General features: G+C 44.6%; 1 protein-coding gene across 1 annotated transcript in view; it reads right to left on the reverse strand.

Annotated features, from left to right (window-relative positions):
- LOC8023908 (dystrophin) overlaps positions 1-21,596 on the reverse strand; it is a 502,903-nt gene that overhangs the window by 415,774 nt on the left and 65,533 nt on the right. Inside the window, 5 exon segments of the mRNA XM_040499676.2 lie at positions 1,403-1,562; positions 2,257-2,507; positions 4,906-4,993; positions 10,813-11,016; positions 17,016-17,135. Coding sequence (XP_040355610.2) covers positions 1,403-1,562; positions 2,257-2,507; positions 4,906-4,993; positions 10,813-11,016; positions 17,016-17,135 — 823 coding nt within the window.

Here is a 21,596-nt window from a genome sequence, read left to right on the forward strand (position 1 = left end):
CGATCTGCAGATAGCACGAACGTTTGTGCCGTGAAAGAATGTCACCATTATGTTGTCCTAGTTAGTAAAAAAAAAAAGAAAGAAAAGTCTACTCGAAAATAGAAAAACCGACCAGGCGCAACGAGCGAGCGAGCGAGCGCGCGGACCAAAGAAGCGACCAAGAGCAATGCTGGGAAAGCGGGAAAGCCGGCGGTCGCGTTGGCAAATAAATACTTTGGCGTCGGGCCAAGTCGGGCGCCTTGTCAATTGCAAGCTCTTGCGCAACTTTTTTGTTTGGTGCGTACATACGTGCGTCCGTGCACGGCGGGCTATCAATGCACGGTTGGGACGCTCTGCAAACGTCTGTGTAGGACGTTCCAGCAAAGCTTTATTTACGCTTTGGCTTTGCCTAAAATATTGCACAACCGCGGTCGCGACGGGCGGGAAGGAGGAGCGGGTTCGCGGTGACCTTACTTCGGCGGCGACAGACTTTGACCTAACACTCCGCGGTTACGTTAACATACTTATTTTGTTATCTCCATCGTTTTCTTTTCGCACGGACACACGACCACTTCGGGGTCGCTCACGGAGGAAATGCGTAAACAAAAAGAAGTGTCTTTCCCTCCTTCGTTTTACTTTGTCACGGACGTCCTCCAACTGTAAAGTCCGCTGCCGCGTCATTCGGGTAGGATGGGTGTTCGCGGATCGCAGAGTCTGCGTTGGGGTATTTGAAGGGGTGGGCGATGACTTGGTGTTTTTTCGGAAATCGATATTGGCCCGAAAAATGGGGTGGGCGATGGCTCGGGGATGGGCGATGACTCGGGATATTACGGTAATGCTACAAAAGTCGTTGGTTGGTCATGGTTGGTCGTGGGAGGCCCGTCCATGGGAAATAGCTAAATCAGAAAATTATGCTAATTGGTCTTAAATGCAATAGATTTCATGGACGTTGATGAAAAACATTCTAAGAGTTTCCGCAAAGTTCAAAGTTAAATTTGGGGGTTTTACGAGCCAAACCAACGACGGGCATCTGACACGCCCCAGCGGAGGACTGAGGATTAATTTCGACCACCTGAGGATCTTATGACGTGCAACCGAAAGCTCGGTTGCAATAAGCAATTCTCTGCAATAAGCCTCCGTCAGATTACAGGCACCTCGGCCGGGATTCGAACCCACCACATCCACGAAGTTCCAAGCATTAAAATAGAAATCACATTTTTAACAATTATCTGCGAAGCAATTTTGGCAACAATTTTTTTACAAAAGGAACCTCCTGGAAGCGTCCTGGAAACCAATGTTTTGCCGAGAAACTTAACAAACTTACTGGAAGTCACTCCTAGAGTCTGTGAAACCCACGAGGGATTGTCAATTGATGAAGCATAAATTGCCGAGTTCTCATGTTAGCCCGTTCCGGCGACCATACCTATTTGAGCTCCAGTCTCGGACCACCGAGCGGCGAGGATCTCCAGCTGACTGAAGATGGACTGCGAGCCAAGAGAAGGCACACGCGTTCGGAGTGCAGAGGCTTTCTCCTGCAGTCGAAGGACCTTGTCTTCCTGGCTATCCAATGTCTTTAGCCTCATCTGCAACAAAAGAATGATGCAGAACCTTTACTGTCCAGTCAACGAGCAACTAACTAGCTCTGGGAGGAGATTCCGCTTCGACGTGACAAATATCAACCACGCTTCGGCATACTTCATGGACTATGAACAGTGTTGTACGAATATTCTTATTTTCAAGCGCAGGTTTCAAATAACAAGCTGTTCAATATTATACAGTGTTTTCTGCCACATAATGGACATTCTTTTTTTCTCAAATTTTCACCGATGCATCACCTACTATGAAACAACTTATATGAATTTATTTTTTTAAGTATCAAATTAACTATGCAAGACGTAGGCTGTATTAACATTTACGACAAAGGAGGATCGGCAAAAAAGGCCAATGTCCTACGCTTTCGGCAGTACGAAGATTGTCCAAACGCGGTAGCACAGGTATAGTGCAACTCTGCGAGAACCATTCAAAGAAGTGTGACTTACGCAGAAGTGTAACTTACATAACGACTTTTATTTTTTTTAGAACAGCCGTTTATAGGGGTACAACTTATGCAATGGTGTAACTTATTAAACAAAATAAAAAGGCAAATGTAGCTTTGTGCTATAAATGCAAGGGATCCATTCTGAACAGTACGTAAAAGAAGAAAACTGTTTCAGAGTCGTTTCGATTATAAGGCTCATCAAACGTATCTGCGCGTGCGTTGTCAAGCCATACCCTTACCTTGCATTGCTCCAAGAGTCGCCGCAGGTCGTCCGACTGCCTGCGCTGGTGAGCCGAGGCTTCTGAGGACTCTAGCCAGCGATGGTGCGACTCCAGCAGACGCTCCAGCGCATCGCTCTCGGCCTGGAGCTCCCTGCAGGCGGACAGCCCCTCCAGGTGCTCCCTCTGCGCCTGCACCGTGTTCTGCACCTCGTGCCAGCGTACCTCCACCTCTCGCAGCACGCCCTGCACCTCCTTCGTCTGCTCCCCAACTGCGTAGAATAATCACGCGGCCCTTGGTCCAGCTTGTTTTTGTAAAGTTGAAACATGCAATTGATTGATTGGTGTTGATTAGTGATGGAGCGAAAAACTGGAGGGTCGATTTCGGACTGTTTCGAAAGATTCCGAAACTTTTTGGACAAAATTTCGGTTGTTTTTAAGGTTTGGCAGTTTCGTCGCTATCTAGCCAACATGGCGATGTTCCTTTTGGTATTGTGGCCGTCATGAGAGTTTAGAGACTCTAAACCTTGATACAAACCGAAATTCAATCAATTTTTGGTTTATTTTCTACATTATAGCAAAACATACCACGTTGCCCGCAGTGCGTAGGTCCTACGATCCCCTTGCGAGCGCATCAACCCATTAAGCGCATTCTTCATCCGTGTTCAAAATGACGGCCAAACTGACTGCAGGAGCTCAAAAAGCAAAGCTCTATGGTAGCTTGTGCATCTGTACATGTCAGAGCTCTTGGTGCAGTGTTTAGGCCTCCTGAACATTTTGGTCATGAATGACGGTTGACTGATCATTGATTTCTTTTCCACTCTGGAAACGCACTGCCAGCGGTATTCAGCTAGTTAGGCGCCTTTCACTCTGTGTGAAAGGCGCCTAACTGTGATGCACAAGCAATAAGCCTCTTCAAGTAGGCAGTGGATTAGTATCTTTCTGAAGAACTAGGAATGAGTTACATAGCTACTCCAGTAGATTGTGACGGGAAACAAAGCAAACTTTGTTAACCTGTACTGTGAAATAGATTTAGCTTTGCAAAGGTCTGTCATTGCCATTTGTTTGCAGCCTGTGCTGCTGTGAAAAATAGTTGCTTGGTGCAGCACCCTGGAAACGTACAGCACTATGTATTTCTTTTATTCGTGCTTCCCGCGTTGTTTGTCCTGATTTCAATATATAAAGATAAAATAAATAAAACTACATTAATTATTTTAGGAGCTTAATGTATGCTTTGTACTAGAGTCAAAACTGTGTGAACGAAGGATCATTGCATAATAATAGTAACACAGATGTTGGACATCTTCCAACACAGTCACTTCCACATGCCACCTGTGTTGTGTCAACTTAAACCACAACACTCCCAGCGCTCCAAACAAATACCACACACGTTGTCAAGCTAATAATACTAATGATACATTAACACGAGCATCGCGGTTTGTGATAATCGATTTCACCTACCTGCCCGCTTTATAATGGTCACTTGACGACGTGACTATGGAAGTATATGGAAGTTGTGAAATCAAAACCATTCTGACCACGACTGTGTTGTCCGTTATTTATTTCTCCGGATCTCTAATTATATTTTAACAAGCCTATTTTGTTAAATTAAGCATTTATATTTAAGATTTCAATGATTTAATGTGGTTCATAAGACATGTTTTCTTCACAAAAGTTGGAACGCTCTACAGCGTGGTCTGGCCACTCTGGCAATGCTCTGACACTATCCGAACCTATCCAAAACACATTGAGGTTCGGCAGTTTTTCCGAAACTTTCCAAAACCTGTTTCAGGTCAAACCAGTTTCGGGTCTGGAACCAGTTTCGGGTCCGAAATCCGTGTCGGAACCGAAACTTGTTCCAAGACCGAAACCTGTACCGGAGCCGAAACCTGTTTCGGGTTTGAAACTTGTTTCGTGTATGAAACTTGTTCCGGGTATGAAACCTGTTCCGGGTCCAAAACCTGTTTCAGAAAAGGTTTCGCCCCATCACTAGTGTTGATGGCAGAAAAATGGAGAGGCTACCCTGCACTGAGCTTAGGCAAAGAGGGAAAAGAAAGACGTAGTGTTGAGACAGCACAATAAAATGATGGTGATGATTGTAGACATGACAAGGAGGGTTCCGAAATTCACTTTTACACACACACCGCTACCCCACCAAAAAAGAAACTTAAAAGACACATTGAGGGTTTGGTATTAGCAAGGAACAAAGCTTTGGATGCCTTTGTGGATTGTTCCACTGTGTTCCAGACTCCAAGCATTTTGGAAACAGTGAAAGACTATGCATCTATTTACTAGTTCAATGTGTCTCGTAGGGTCTGTCATTCATTATGCTAGGACACTGACTAAGGATATGTTCTATTGACCCCTCCACGTGCCAGGGTCCCTGCTGTCGAGGAGATGAAGTAATTTGGAGGTGCATGCCAATCCTAGCCTTAGGCAATGCAGGAGTGTTTCCAGTTGGCTTGGCAAGAGAAAATTGAGCAAATCTGTTTGTGGAAGGACTACCGAATAGTAGTCTCTTAGACACATTTTCTCAAAACTCAGCCATCGCTTGTATTCAAGCATACAGGAGGTGTCACTATTGGAGCTTAACTTAGACAGAAAGCATATTCCAGCTGCCCCACAGCAGTTGCCCCACAGCAGTTGCCCCACAGCAGTTGCCTGACTTACCAGCATCAAGGCCTTCCACGACGTCTCTTCCTTGCTGTACAAGCTGCAACACTTCACTGTTGTTCATTGCCAACTGGCTCTCAACGTCCTGTCATAAGGAGAAAAAAAGCGAAAGCCGTTTACAACTCCCTGTAACGCCGAATTAGAGCGCAGCTCTTGAGGAGGAGTAGGGAAGGGTACTGAGGGGGGGTCATGTGAAATCGAGGGGGGGTCACGTGACCTTGAGAGGGGGTCATGTGACCTCGAGGGGGGTCATGTGACCTTGGGGAGGGAGGGTCACGTGACCCACCCCCCTCCCTGAGGTCACCGAAGGTACCTGAAGTCCTCCCGAGGTCCTTGGGGGGGGGGAGGAGGAGGGTCGCGGTCACGCCGACGCCGCTCAAGCCAGAAACGGGTGCCTAAGAGCTGTGCTTTAAAACAACTGAGTACTACAGTCGCCGATCGATTTGTCGGACTTCACATGGGTCGAAAGAATGTCTGAATAATAAAGCAGTCCAAGCATACGAAAAAACTTGCCTATATTATGTCTAAGCCGGCTTAAAAAAAAATGTTAATAGTACTAATTTTGCTTCAAGTTATGCCTCTGCTTTCGTACGGCCACTAGCTTGAGAATCGCTGCCTCCTTTTAGGGGCAAAGCTCCTTAAAGTCTAGCCTCGTCCGTCCGGCGTCCATGCTCATATCGATCTTGCCGGTGCTCGTGATCGTGCTCGTGATCATGCTCGTGAGCTTACGTGCTCGTGTAAAGCAAAAAAAAAAAATGTTGAAAAAAAAAATTGACTGCATCTCCACGTGGTGAATGATGTTGATTGGGGCGAAGCTCTGGTGGTGCTTGCCTGCGTAGACGCTCAGCCGCAGCATGCCGAGCCTTTCGTTTGTTTTCATCCATGTCAGAAAGAGAATGTGTGGTATAGAAAGTGGTTATATACGCATTTGAGCATTTGACCGCAGCATTCTCTCGTCTATAAACGTTGAGCCAATGTATGCAAAGTTTAACGCGATTATATACACATTTGACCGCAGCGCCCTCTCCTGGATAGACGTTCAGCGGCTACATGCAACGTTTCATCCATGACATCCCCAGCTCTTGAGTTACTACCACATCTCAGAGCCCCTTACTCGTCCCGCAATCGTCGCCGAGTGGAAAAGGCAATCGACGAGAAATCCATTGGGGTCTCCCCACACAAGTTCGAATCCTGTCGACTGCGCAAACATTTCCTTTTTTTTTTTCATCATTCTTTTTTTTTGCTCTACACGAGCATGTGAGCTCACGAGCACGATCACGAGCACGAGCACCAGCAAGATCGATGTGAGAACGGACGCCGGACGGACAAGGCTAGACCTTAAGGACCTTTGCCCCTAAAGAAATGTTTGCGCAGTCGACAGGATTCAAACCTGTGCGAGAAGACCCAATGGATTTCTAGTCCATCGCCTTAACCACTCGGCCACGACTGCGGGACGAGTAGGGGGCTCTGAGATGTGGTAGTAACTCAAGAGCTGGGGATGTCATGGATGAAACGTTGCATGTAGCCGCTGAACGTCTATACAGGAGAGGGCGCTGCAATCAAAAGCGTATGTAATAGCGTTAAACTTCGCATGCATTGGCTCAACGTTTACAGACGAGAGGGCGCTGCGGTCAAATGCTCAAATGCATATATAACCACGTTCCATACCACACATTCTCTTTCTGACATGGATGAAAACGAACGAAAGGCTCGGCATGCTGCGGCTCAGCGTCTACGCAGACAAGCACCACCAGAGCTTCGCCCCAATCAACATCATTCACCACGTGGAGATGCGGTCATTTTTTTTTTTATCGTTATGATTGAGTACTTTTTGCACTTCTTAGCGACACTTCGCAGCGGCACAACAGATGGGGCTATGACGCCCCAAGCCAGCGTAGTCCGAAAACACAATTCACCGAGACGAGAGTAGAGGGGCCATTCCACGACTGAGAATGGCGAATGAACAAAGCAAAATGGTAACAATTGATGATGATAATGACACACAGCTAGAGGAAAAAATGCCATAGCATAGCACCACCTGGTGGTAGAACTTGGTAGTACTCAAGTAGCGCTGCCAAACCAAGCCAATTCATGTGCCGCCAACATAGAATCTAAAATGGTGGCTTCCCGGTGCTGTTTCCCATTGATCGCTCGCGACAATTTTGTCCGAAAAATTTAACTTTCGGACTTCAAGCTGTTCGAGACATTGGTCGTGAATATGCACTATTTCTTTCAGGTAGGTAACAGTGCCTCCTTTAAAAAATATCAGACAAGTCTAAACTATTGGCGTCCGAAAAATCAGTTGGCGGCTGTACCTTTCACTAAACTGGTCACTAGTTGAACACTAATGTCAGGAGAATATCAAATGGCAAACACGGCACAATTCGCCTAATGCAGAAATGTGTGATGCGCATGCACATAATTTTTGAAGCACCTAGGTTGAAGAGTGCATGCATCAACAGAAGCCGCAGCCGGGACAAATCACAGAGCGGTCAGTCACATAGGAATAGGGATGCCGCAAACTTTTTTCGAACCGAAGTTTCGACTATCGAATCAAGCGGTTCGAAAGGTTCGAAAGATTTCATTTTTTCGAACTTTCCATAATGCAAAATTCGACGAAAGTCGGTTCGAAAGGTTAGAAAGATTTCGTTTTTTCGAACTTTTTGTAATGCAAAATTCAACGGAAGTCGAATGTTCAAACTTGTTAAACTAAAAAGTTTGACGGTTTTCGAACCGTCGAACTTATGACGCTAAAATTTTTTATCATTTTTGAACTTATTACGCTGAAAAATTCGATGCTTGTTGAACTTTCGAACTTGATAGACCAAAAAATTAGATGATTTTCGAACTTCTTGCACTAAAAAGTTTTAAGCTTTTCAAACTTTCGAATTTTCTACGTTAAGGAATTCAATAATTTTCGAACTTTATTATCAAGAGAATTCGAAAAGCTTCGAACTTTTCGAATTCTGAAATGTCAAAAGTTCGACGAACTTCGAACTTCTTGCACTAAAAAGTTCGAAGCTTTTCAAACTTTCGAATTTTCTACGTTAAGGAACTCAATAATTTTCGGACTTTCGAACTTTATTATCAAGAGAATTCGAAAAGCTTCAAACTTTCGAATTCTGAAATGTCAAAAGTTCAACGAACTTCGAACTTTTAGGGTAAAAGTTTGACGTTAGTCGAACTTCGAAAGACTGGTGGACGGTTTCATTTGAATTCAAGTAGTGAGGTACATTCGTAATTTCTTTTTTCTCAAATTTTTACATGCGGTGCTGTGTTCCTTACAAAAGACAATGCCATTTATTTCAATGTTTTGGCATGCTTAGTTTTAAAGAAATACATTCTCGAAAGGGTGAGGAAGGACGACGGTATTTTGACGATTGTCGTTTGTGCTATGTTTGAGGCGCGCTATAGCCGAAGCTATTTATGATAGAGATGTTAAACTTTTTAACAGTGATGTATGTATAGCCCAGGTAAGTGTCGTCTTAAGATGTGATTATTGTCATTAGAGATAAGTTTCGAAGAAATTTCCAAACATGTATCTACGAATAATTATGCCCTAAACTTGGTATTTTTTTTCGTCTAAGTTGTTTGAGGTATCGCATTTAAATTAACACTACAGGCAGTACATATCATTGCCATCTGCAGAATACGAAATAATGTATTTATTGTTTTTTTTCACGTTAAGGAATAAATTATCTCATGGGAGAAAATATCTAATATTGTTCAATTTCAGCACGTCATTAAAAAATAAACATTTGTTCTTTCACTCCAGGTTTTTGGGACATGTTTCTTTTAGCCAGTACACATTTTGGTAGGAGAAACTTGTTTCGAAGTTCGAGCCTCAGAATATGCAAGAATACAACACTTCCGGCAAATTCTTGATAGTTTTTTCTTTTTCTCCAGCTTTTTATCCCCGCATTTATCGTTATGTTTATTTTTATTTATTTTTATTTATTTTTTTTTTATCAAGGGCACAGTTATTTAGGTCGAAAAGACATAGCTGAGAACTTCCGAACCACTAAGCATGTGACAAGTAGTGCCTTCTGACAACGGGTTTCCGAGAATGACCATCTACGCTATCTTTTACGCAGTGAAGAGCGACAGTAGCTATACATATGCATAAATAATTTCAGATTAAAATAAGCTTGACCACGCCCTCTTTCTCTGTATTGTTTTCTTTAACAGTTCGAAATATCCGGAAGGGAAAAAGGGGGGCTAGAGCCCCCCTTCCCCCCTCCCTCCCTCCCTCTCTCCCTCCCCTCCCCCCTCTCCCCCCCTTCCTCCCTCCCTCCCTCCCTCCTCCCTCCCTCCCTTTCCCCCCCCCCCCCCCCATTTTTCCTTCCGACGCCACTTGTATGGTAGAACGCTCCTCGACCTCGAGTTGTGCCGGCTTCTATGCTTTTCGCGAGGCGTTACCTCCGTCCTGGAAAATAAACCTCCAGGACAATTACAAACTCAATTTACTATATGCCAACGTCACTCGGGCGGCATTCGATCGGATTACTACCAGCGTGCGGGGGGTGGGGAGGTTAGTTTGCCAGGTCGCTTCAAGGTTTTTCTGTGCCTCAACCACTTGTCCGCCCCCGGCCGTTTCGAACTGGATGAGTATCGTAAAACAGTGTGTTTGTGTGATTACTCCTATGTGATGCATGTTAAAGACCTCCCCCCCCAGGCTGGCAATCGGTCACAATTACTGATCTATGGTCACACGTCACTCTGCACTGGCAAATGTTCCAGCACATCAGGGACACTCGTCGTCTCATTTAATTGCTTGACCCAACTTCACGAAGTCTAATTATCACACCCTAACTTTTCAAAACCTGATTTCGTGAAAACCAGTGAGTCATGAAAACGTTATCTGAAATTGAAACTGTGGAGGAACATGAAAACCGGACTTCGAATTTTGAAAACTTAACCTAAAAAAAATTCAAAATCTTCAGTTTTTTTGTTTTGTTTTTTTCGAATTTAGCGTTAGAAGAGAATCGAAACCTTCAAACTTTTCTAACTTTATGTCTATAAAAATTTGAAGTGTTCGAATTTTATATTCAAAGAATTTAGAAATCTTCAAACTTTTCGAATTTCAGATCCCAGAGAATTCAAAATTTTCGAATATATCTCGAATTTCAAGTTAGGAAAGTTCGAAATCTTCGAATTTATCGAACGTCAAGTAAAAAAAATATTTGAAATATTTAAACCCGAAATTCGACAAACCGTGAAAGCTTTGAACTTTTCGAATTCAAAACTCCACTATGATCGAAAGTTGAGAATTTTTCAATTTCGAACCTTGGTCGGTACGAAAATATCAAAATTTTTCAAATTCGAACCTCAGTTCGCTTTGAAAATATCGAAACCTTTCAAAATCGAATCTAAGGTGGTTCGCGACATCCCTACATAGGAAAATGGACGACATAATCATGGATCCGAGTTCTGGTTAAACTAATCGCAGCCGCAGGACTTTTATGCTCCCAGAGATCCCTGGTCACCGAGACATACCAAAATACCTCAAGGTTTACCGAGGCCAGAGCTGCAACCTTTCGAATTACTGAGCAATCTTTACCACGGCACTCCACATAAAACTTCCAAGACTATGGGCCAAGGCTTTAAACATAGTAACATTTAATTACCGAGTCTACTGTATGAAAAGATTAATCTAACACTGACCCCTAGTGGAAATACTGGTGATAGAAAAGGACTAAGAAGTCAGCCCGACCACACGTCCTAGCTGGCTCTTACACAACATGCGTTGTGTAAGAGCCACCAACAACCGCAAATGCGTTCCGAAGCCCAACGCCGAGCCCGTGGTGGCGAAAACATCAATTAGGCGGTCCCAAGCAGACTTTCAAGAGGTAAGGGAACCAGCAAATGCGGCACCGTTCTGAGAGCCAGTGCCAGGAGGCTGACCTCAGTGAGGACCTGGAGCTCCCCCTGAGTCATCCCTTCCCAGAGGCTCTGGAGCTGCTCCTGGGTCGGAGGCTGCTCAGGGTCGATGCCCAGGGAGTTTTCCACCTTCTCCAGCCAGGCGGTGACATTCTCCAGTGCCCGCTGCCACTCCTTCACCTTCCAGCTGTCCAGGCGCCGCTTCTTCGCCCCAAACTCAGACACGGGCTGCGAGCAGCCCCCATAAATGTGAGGGTTTGTTTGTCTTCTACATCAGAGGTTCTCAAACATTTACGGCGGTAGCTGTTAGTGCCCTTCCCCAGCAAAAATATCAGGAGTCATTCCACTCAGTGAAAGCAGATGATTAGCGAAGCTGTTTAGCATACAACACAGGCGTAACACAGAACTTTGAACAAAGGTGCAAACACATTTATTATCTTGATCGGTGGTCATCGTGATGAAAGGTACGGTACACACACACATTAATTGTTGTCTTGATCGGTGGTCACTATTTTGCATGGACGACTATCGCCGCCCCAAGGAACCGGAGGAAACTAGACACGCGCGACAGGATTGCCACCCCAGGAGAGTGGAAAGAAAGGAAACTAGGCACGCAGCGCTTGACAAACAGAGGGTGGTGCGAGCGTAGATATGGCCGACGCGGGTCGCACAGCGGCAAATCTTTGAGGAACCTTCATTATCTACCTGAGAGTCTACTAATCTTGAAATGGTGCCTATTGATAACTAATCGACTGAATAGACCTATTGCTAAATTACCCAAGCATCAAGGAAAAAGCAGGCAATGATGCTCCACGTGCCGCACGTGCCGGCGTTTGCAGCAGTAACTGTTCTAAAGCAAAAGCCTAAAACAAACAGCATCTTGCACACGCATTCGTCAACACTTTATTTTGGTTATTTACTTTGAATCTTTTATACGGGGAAGGCGCGTGTGCACGGCGCCGGCGCCTGCAGCAGCAACTGTTCTGAAGCAAAAGCCTAAAACTAATGGCATCTTGCATGCGCATTCACCAATGTTTTATTTTGGTTATTTACTTCAAATCTTTTATACAGGAAGCCGTACGCGTGCGGCACGTGCGGCAGTGCGAGCGTAGGGTTTTTGCTGATGCACATGAAAAATCCACGGAACCCTAGCCATAAACAGCTTCGCTGTAAAAATGCTTGTGTACAGACGCAAAACCCCATACTACAGCAGAGGCACTGCTCTCACCCTGCCCGTTGCTCCTCACACACACACACGCAAACACCATTGGGAAGTACTTTAGGTACATTGTACAGTACTACTTCAGGGAGGTTTAGAATGCTGGTACTTTACTTGAAGTAGATTCTCTTGGTATGCACTTGTATTCTACCTAAAGTTTTTTTTTTTTTTTGGTACTTTCCGAGGAAAGTACAACTCACGATTTTAAAGTACATTTCCCAAATTTTGTCTCGTCAAATTTGTATTACGAAATAGTGCTTTGTCAACTCTGAAGCCATTTGACTTTGCTATTCGCTGCCATTTCTGAAAATAACTGGTGCACCCCGATTACCCCTAGGGCACTGCATACCTGTTTTAAAAAAAGACAATGTATAGGGGAATGAAAGGCATCATGAAAGATTGTGTTAAAAAGTACATGTATTTACTTTAAAAGTATGTTGTAGTTTTAGTACTTTACTTCAAGTACACTGTACTCAGTGTACTTATCACTTTACTTGAAGTATATAACCTCTCATTTACCTTGTACTTTACTTCAAGCACTTTTTAGATGTAGTACTTTACCCAAAACTGCACGCAAACCGCAGCAAGGCTTTCTCTTGCTTTATCCCCTTGTAGGCCACCACTGTTCCGAAAACCCACATGATCGTGAGGAGAGTGCTGTTCACCTCCCCATCGTCCCTGCCCCATCCGCACACCCCCAGGCAACAATGTCCCTTCCCACCCCCACCCTCCCACCCACCCCTCCCCTCTGGCAGCCACTGTGGCGAAAAACCCACGAGGTCGTGCTGTGCGTACACGCTCCCTTGCCTCCCCACTGCCGCTGCCCAGGTTCCATTCTCCTGTGCTCTCCGTGCCTCTACAAAACAGCCCGCGTACGTTACTTTTGCTTCTTCCACCATGGACGCGGTTGCGAACACCCCCGTTCTGAAAGAGCATATCAGCCAAAAAGAAAGCACGTCCCCGTGTCCTTCTTCCAACACATGCAAGATCTTGCACAACCGTTCAACCGAAGCACGCATCTCCCATTGCAAAAAAACCCAATGCAAACACTGTACAGCACACTGGCTGAAAGCAAATCTCCCTCAACATGCCTTCCCCAATGCTGCAGCTACCGTTGGCAATTGCAGCACACTTTGTGCAGTTGTCTGTTTTACAGCAAAGCTGTTTATGGCTAGGGTTCCGTGGATTTTTCGTGTGCAGTAACTAAAAACCCTAGACTCACACAGCCGCATGCACACACATTTTTTTCATATAAATATTTGAAATAAATAACCAAAATAAAGCGTCGACGAACGCACGGGCAAGATGCCATTTGTTTTAGGCTTTTGCTTTAGAACAGTTACTGCTGCAGACCCCGGCGCCGCACGCGCACACCTTCCTTGTATAAGATATTCAAAGTAAATAACCAAAGTAAAGCGTTGACGAACCCACGTGCAAGATGCAATTTGTTTTAGGCTTTCGATTTAGAACTGTTACTGCTGCAGACGCCGGCAAGTGCGGCACGTGGACCACCATTTCCTGCATTCTCCTTGATGCTCAGTTAATTTAGCAAATAGGTTTGTTCAGTAGATTAGTTATCAATAGGCACCATTTTCAAGATCAGTAGACTCTCAGGTAGATAATAAAGGTTTCTCAAAGATTTGCCGCTGCGCAACTCACGTCGGCCATGTCTACGCTTGCACCGCCCTCTCTTTGTCGTCGTTCCAAGCACTTGCATGCCTAGCTTTCTTTCCTCCCACTCTCTCGAGGTGGCAGTCCTATCGCGCATGTGTACTTTCCACCAAGCAGCGGTCCCGTCGTGTGTGTCTCGTTTCCTCTGGCTCAGGGCGGGTCTGTGTTGTACGCTAAACAGCTTCGCTGGTCATCCACCTTCACAGAGTGGAATGGCTCATAATTTTTTTTCATCTCAAGAAACTCCTATCTGCCGTGATTGGCAGCCAAAAAGCTCTCCCAGCCTCAGTACTGATGCAGTAAAGCAGTATGAAAGCCTACTATACAGCAAGCAAGTGTTCCAATATGTGTCTTTCATGTATTGGAACGCAAGTAGGAGCACTTCAATCAGAGATACACATAAAGAATGCGTAGGAAACGCGCAATGACAAGGCAGCGAAGCACGCGCCGTCATTAGCTGAGGTTGGGGGGAAACAAGTGTATGTGGCGCATTCGGGGGGGGGAGGGGTAAACTAATGCACGAGGTGCACAAAGAGCAGACGAACTTGCAACGAACTATATACCTTGTAAACAGTAACGCATATACTAGAGAGTGGTTGTCTTATAGATATGCATCAATGGGTGGCTCAGATCTGCTAAGATAACTGGAAAAATGCATACTTATGGGAGGGGCAGGCGAGAAAATTTTTGAGCTTGGGGAACCCATGAGGGTACCCTAGGGAGCACCTGGGTTCCTAAAAACCCAATTTGAGAACCCATGTGCTCTAGGTCAGTAGTTCTCAATTGGGGGTCCCTGAAGGCCTTCTCAGGTTTCCTGAAGGCCTCCTTGGGGTCCCTGAAGACCTTCTTGGGTTCCCGAAGCCCTCGATCGTCTGTTAAGCTAAGCAATGAAACTGACATTTTATTTATGCTGGCTGTTCCACAATGCCAAATAGCTCAAACCATGTCCACTGAGTGACAAGGGAACTCTCAGTTTCAGAGCTTCAAGGTTGGTTTGTATGCATTTAGTTTTCTTCACCCTTTTGTCATTGCAATTGTTCAATACAGTTGAACCTCGATGTAACGAAGTCGGTAAAATTCGCAATTTACTTCGTTACATTGAAATTTCGCTAAATCGAAATTTGGCTTTAGCATGCGAAAAAAAAAAAATTCCGAAACATTTTACGGGTATGAAAACTCACCAAAAATGACATTTATTTAGGGGCAAAGTAGTCCGCGAGTTTTGCTTGCGCCTTGTCCGACAGTAGCAGCGGCGTCGGCGGCGTCATACGGCGTTCGAGCGCCCAGAGCGTTTGCACGGCATCTTGCTGCCCATGCGACGCCGTGTACCTCCTCAGTACGTCCATTGCGTCGAGCACTTCACGAGTGCTCGTGATCTCGGCAGTTTCTTCAGGATGGCGTCCAAAACGTTTGCTTTCTCATCCAAAGAAAGAACTTTACGTTTCCTTATGGCAGCAAGCACGTAAGTGAACCGCCCGGTTAAAAAATAAAGCTGTTTAGTTTAGGCGGTGCCAATGTTTCCAACCTACACAGCACTCTTGACCGCACAGTTTACTTGCCCCCTTGCGCCCACAGTGTGCTTGCGCCTTTGCTTTACATCACGCTCGCAAGACTGGCAAGACGATAATCGGTCTTTTCGGTCTTCTCCTAGACGGCACTGCCCGTGCGGTCGCGCGGTCGCGCCATCACGTCGCTCCCCCGCTGAAGTTGGCTCCCGCGCTACCCGCGGTACAGTGGACTATGATGATCAGGGAATGTCAGTGGTGATGCTGTTATGCCGTGTTAACTTTTTGCTCGGCATTTTCTGGCCAGCCTCGCGGAATCCGCTTTGCCGTATGCCTCGCCGGCGCTACCGGCGCCGCATCCTCGGGCAGCCTAGGAACGTTGGAAGGCCTGTCCCCGTGAAGTAACCTATCAAGCGCTCGCGTTTGCGCATAATTTTTTTTTTTTTTTAACCACAATTTTTTTGCGAAGTTGTTTTTTAGAGTTGATTTATTTATTGCCTTCTATGGCAATGGCGCTTCGTTATATTGAAATAGCAGCAAAACAGACTTCGTTATATAGGGACTAAAAATACATGGGGTCTATGGGCAAGAAATTATGAAAAATAAAATACTTCGTTAAATCGAGGATTTCGTTACATTGAAGTTCGTTATATCGAGGTTCGACTGTATCCCCTTAACCCTTGGTGGCAGGGGTGGGGTACCCCATCACTTCTGCCAACTTTAAAGGGGTCCCCGAAAGATCAGTGGCTGAAAATCATTGCCCTAGGTGCTAGGTTCTCAGACTGGTTTCCTCAGAGTATGGTCAAGGGACCCCCAGGTGAAGTGTCCCTCCAGTATAAGCAATGTCATTTAGAAGATCTAATACGTCCACTGACACATAACCGTATACGGTATATGCCACACACCCTGTATGTACATTACTGTTTAGAACGTTGGTGGATTTTTTCACTACTTTACTGCAACTATAGAGAAGGACAAAGAAACAAAATGATGCACTTGTGTGCTTGTGTCGTTCGCACCTTCCTTTCATCCTTGTGTATTTTTTGCGCACTGTTTATTTCCGTTACCATGAACCCAACTCGCCTACATCACGACACTAATCCAAAATGATGCAACTTGAAAGGCAAAGCACAATGTGTGCTAACAGAAGAGATAGTAAGCCAGTGTCTTGCATGACTCTATAAAAAGGTGCTAGAGCATATATGAGATGCCTCTTGTTGAAAAGTAGAGCTTTTTTCATTTCTATGTGGCACAGAGGGCTACTTAATTTTCAAGCTTACGCAGTATTAGTACTCATGCAGGCCCTACAAGAAGTATGAATGATGTGTTCAGCATTGCATGAGTTCCAATAAGGATGATTTGTTCTTTGCTCACTACATGTACAAGTAGTCTGACAACATTTGATAATTTAGAAACTGGTAGATGAAAGGAGTTTTCAATACCAAGTCACTTAAGAAAGTTTGCTAAGTATAGCCAAGGTTCATTCACACAACAGGTACTAAGTAAAACCAGCTTGCCACATCTTGTTTAAGTTCTATACTACCCATTATTTGCTAATATTATGCCTATGGTACTTAGTTTTCAACATAACTTCTCTGTTCCTTTTTTACTCTAGTCATGTGAATTCTTTTTTTTTTTTTGCTCGCTCCGCTTTGTAATGTTCTCTGCGGAAAAGGTATTTATTGACTGACTTATCGGATGATTTAAGCAAATAAAATGAAGGAAAAAATAAAAAAGGAGAGAAAGAAAAAGAAATACCAAGGCTGATTTTCGATCCGAGTAAAATAGTGCTAGAAAACAAGAGTAAAATAGTGCTAAAAAACAAGACTGACCTCTCTTCCGAGGGACGACTTAGAAGAGCTCACATGTGGCTCCTTCTTGAACTGGCTGTAAGTGAATGCTTTTTCTTCAGCTTCAGCTTGAACTTTCTGCTCTCCACTGTATTTGTCCAACTGAAATAGAGAGCGCACATACTTTACTAAAACCCCACAATCATTCGTAAGCCTACATCAAAGATCCCCAAGTCTTTTGGGTTAGAGAAAATTTTCACTTCTGAAAAACAGCCTTTTTGCAACAAGCCTTCCAAACTCTGTCAATACACTATTAAAGAAAGGTGAAGGAGTGGCTAGTTCATGGTAGACTTTCAACACACAGCTCAGCTATGCCTAGTCGATTTTTAAACTAGAAATAAGAAGTAAGGACCGTTTAGGAAATTCGGCAACTTTACTCTTGAATGACCCGGGCCCCAGTAAAATCTGTTTTCTAATTTGAGCGTAATAGCCGAGTCATGCATTGATACATCAATTTGATAAAGAGAGCTAGGTACTCCTACCTTTCTTAGAGGGGATCTTTTAATTAAAGTAGCAAACGGATTATAAAAGTTTGAAAACCCCTGGCCTTGACTTCCAGCAGAGGTCATGATCCTTCAAGCTCGTGGAAAAGAAATATAGCAGCAGGCCGTTCCTAAAATCTAAAAAATTATGATACAGTCACACCCATTTATCACGAACTCAGGAACAGCAAATACTGAATAAAGGAACAAATGTATGTTTCATGCTTCTACAAGTATGTCTCCAATGAAATAGGAGCCCACTTCTAACGAAAGAACCAAAGCAGGGCCATGGACGAAAGAAAAATAACTTCCAAAGTTGAGAAAAGTATTACCGTAAAATACTGTGGAAATGCCCACTTCGTTCAAGCGCCCACAATTAACATTTTCCAAAATTGGGAATTCTGCAAATTATATGTTAAGAGGGGGCGCACCTCAGAGCCCCATAGAGAATACATGAGGTTTTTCACCAAATTAAAAAAATTCTCACATAATAAAGGCTGCGCGGATCTTCTTGAAAATTTCGGCTTTAAAGACATTGAGTCATTATCGAGACACTAAGCGCAACAAATGTTTCATCATAAATTTAATTATATTCTTTAAAAATCATGAAAATGGTCGAAATTGGCTAATTCGGCACTCTTGCGTTCGGAGCGAATTTACAAAATTATATAAATTCAAACTTAAGAGGTATTGCGCTTAGTGTCTTCTAAATTTATTACGGAATCGAATAATATTCAAATTATTCATGTTAGTCGATTTGTTCCGTAACTACAGCAAATATAAAGAACCAAGGTGTCGGTGCTTGTTTTCGTCGTTTTTAAGGTACCTCTCTCTCCCGTGCGGTGGCGCTCGCTGTCCACGAAATGCGAAATCGTCCGTTCGGAGATCGGCCGGATCGGCACTGTGCGAGGTGTTCTTCCGCGGCCGTATTCCGCGCCCGTATCCTGTTTCATTCTGCACGCCGAGGCGTCAGTGTGCGTGTCTTGCCTTCCTGGTTCTCGCTGGGTAGGTCTCCGTGTTTTCGCAAGTGGCAAATTCACCTTGGAGCTATGGGTCGAAGACAACCGTCCTGTGGCAAGCGGACCGCGAGGTGTTCCACAACCTCGCGGTCCGTCAACGCGTTGTGCTTGTTTCTACTTTTTTTTTTCTTTTAAAAACGGGCTTTTTTAAACGCAAAGTTTTATTTTATCGTTATCCTTCACACAAACGTCCTTCGGCCTTGGGGTCGTGGAAATCGGGGATGAAGCGTGCACAGAGTAGATCGTTGTTTGCCTCCTTTTTATTTTTCACGGACGTCCTGCGAACTCCGTACGGTTCGTGGTCACCGCAATCTAACGCGGGGAAAAACGGGTCGCCTGCTCTGTAGTCAGGGTATTCCTAAGAGAGGGTGATAACTCGCTGTTCTTCTGGAAATTCACATATCACCCAAAAAGGTGACATGGGCAATGATTACGGTATGTTTTTTCCGGTGTTTATTTTTTAGCGAAAATCGGTGCATGTTTTTCGGTGCTTATTTTTTAATCACCAGTGTATTATGGGTTGAACGTCTTGTGATGACGCTAAAAAGCGTTGATAACCAAAGAAAAATGCGATTGGACAAGAACATTTTAAATTTCCAATTCTATTCACATATCCATTACGCTCTTCTCGTGGGAGCATTTATCCTGAAGAAAAATGCCTAAGTCATTGAGCTGTGAACGCATACCGTATTTACTCGCAGAATGAACGCACTTTTTTTCCCGAAAAATCGATGCAAAGTTAGGGGGGGCGTTCATTACGCGAAGTAAAATTTTTGCGTCTGTATTTCCTCGCGTAATGAACGGACCTTTTTTCCCGAAAAATCGAAGTAACTTCTTATCTCTCTGCGCGCTGCGCCCGACCCCGTAACCAAACTAAGCTGTGCAAAAAAAAAAAAAAAAATTTTTTTTCTGTTTTTTGGGTTTTTTTTTTCTTTTTGCCGTCTTTCCCAAGCTGTTTTGTTTGCTTAGGCGAGGGCTCTCCGCTTATCTATCTATCTCCTTGCGCGCGGCGCGCGATGCACGAACGCACGACCCCCCCCCCCCCCCTAACCAAACTGCGCTGTGCAAAAAAGAAAGAAAAGCTCCTCTTTCTTTTTTTTCTCAGTTCTGTGGGTTTCTTTTTTTTTTTTTTTTGCCGCGTTTGGCAAGCTGTTTCGTTTGCTCAGAGGGCTTCTCCGCTCCTCTTTCTTACCTCCTTGCGCGCGGCGCGCAACCCCCTGTATCCAAACTGGGCTGTGCAAAAAAAAGAAAAATAAGCTCTTTTTGGTTTTTCTCTTCAGTTCCGTGGATATTTATTTTTTTTTCTTCCTTTTGCCGCCTTTCGCAAGCTGTTTCGCTGGCTTAGAGCGCTTCTCTTTCTTACCTCCTTGCGCGCGGCGGCGCGCGAAACCAAAGTCCAGACTGCGCTGTGCAAAATAAAAGCTCTTCTCCATGTCCTTTTTACTTGCTTCCGTTGGATCTTTTCAAATTTTTTTAACGCCTTTTGCAAGGCGTTTTGTTCGCCCACGCTGCCCATGCATTCGCGACCTCGCTGTACCAGGAAAGAAAAGTGCGTTAATTTCACGCGTGTGGGGGGAGGGGGTCAACATTTTTACATCCGAGTTGGGGGTGCGTTTATTACGCGAGTGAAAAAAAAAGTCGAAATTTTGAGAGCCGACTTGGGGGGTGCGTTCATTACGCGAGTGCGTTCATTGTGCGAGTAAATACGGTACTCAGTGTACAATCTTTCGGCCTAGAGAGGTATTGCGCACGCTCGAACGCGCTTTACAGCCCAGTAGACGAATTTGGTGGCACCCAGAAGGCGAGTTTTTGAATGGTCTGTAGTAGGCAAAAGAAACAAAAAACAATCAACGCATATCAGCTCTTCAAGCGAAGAGGCGCGTTTCTAAGGTCAATGGTTCCGGACGGCACTAATGTTGTTGGCGTTGTCGTAAGGTGACGTCAGTTCATACGAACTGACGTCATCTTACGTGATCACGTGACACAAACACGTCATCTTACATGATCTCGTTACACGAAATGACGTGATCTTACGTGACCACGCTGCACGAAATGACGCCATCTTACGTGACCACGTAACACGTCATCTTGTAAGTCAACCTCTCCCCACAGCAGCGCGCTCCGCGCTTTCCGGGCCCGTGCAGTGCTGTAGTCGAAAGCAAGCTCCCTATGGCAAGCGAAAGCTTCTGAAGTCTCACATTGAGAATACTCGCAAGCGACCGTCTGTGGAAGCTTCGCACGTTGAGGTTTTTGTTGAGATCGAGCCATCGTGTTCCATTAACTATAGTTGAAGTTATCGTTCAATAAAGCCCTAAAAAATATGAATGTAGTTGGTGTAGACATCAAGATCTAATCAAAAATGCGGTTTGCGTTGTTTAATTAACGTGTATATACAAGTGTAGAAAAAAATGAGTTATTTGTGCATAGATGTTTAAAAAAGTGTTTATTATTCCACACAGGACTTTGGGAGAAGGATGTGTTCAGATTTTTCTTCATGAGCGCAAATATACCTGACGCAATAAATAGTGACGATTTCATCGTCCCAGTGGTGAGCAGGTGATTTCTTGCTCGAAACAATGATGCCATTTCATAAACCAAGTTCTGTGACATATGCTTTTCCAATGCCTGGTCACTATTTTGTAAACCTTTCAGTCCAAACGAGTATACTTCTGTTTGTTTTTGTTAGCTTAGGAGGGGGTCGCAGAGCCTATCTTTTTGTCTTCCTCTAGGACAGACGTACAGAGTTATACCGCAACACGCATCTGTGGAGCACACAGAGCTATCGCTCTCCTGTTGGCGGTACAGTAGCAGACGACACAACGCAGCTCCGTAGTCTATCGAGGGCACGGCTAGCCGCGGCCCGTAGCGCGACCGTTCAGACTAGGGAAATGGTTTTGAAGAACCGAGAAATGGTATCTTGTGTACAATAATCACATGTCGTTAGTATACTAGTATTCTACTTGCTAAGCCAAATAAATATTTGCAGCTTGTGAGAATATGTTTGCGTGACGTACCGTTCACACTCCTGACGGATGTTAGCGAATCCTTCATGTTCGTGGCTC

The sequence above is a fragment of the Ixodes scapularis genome, unplaced genomic scaffold (genome assembly GCF_016920785.2).
Source record: "Ixodes scapularis isolate PalLabHiFi unplaced genomic scaffold, ASM1692078v2 PGA_scaffold2__306_contigs__length_199485367, whole genome shotgun sequence".
In the NCBI taxonomy this organism is placed as follows: Eukaryota; Metazoa; Arthropoda; class Arachnida; order Ixodida; family Ixodidae; genus Ixodes; species Ixodes scapularis.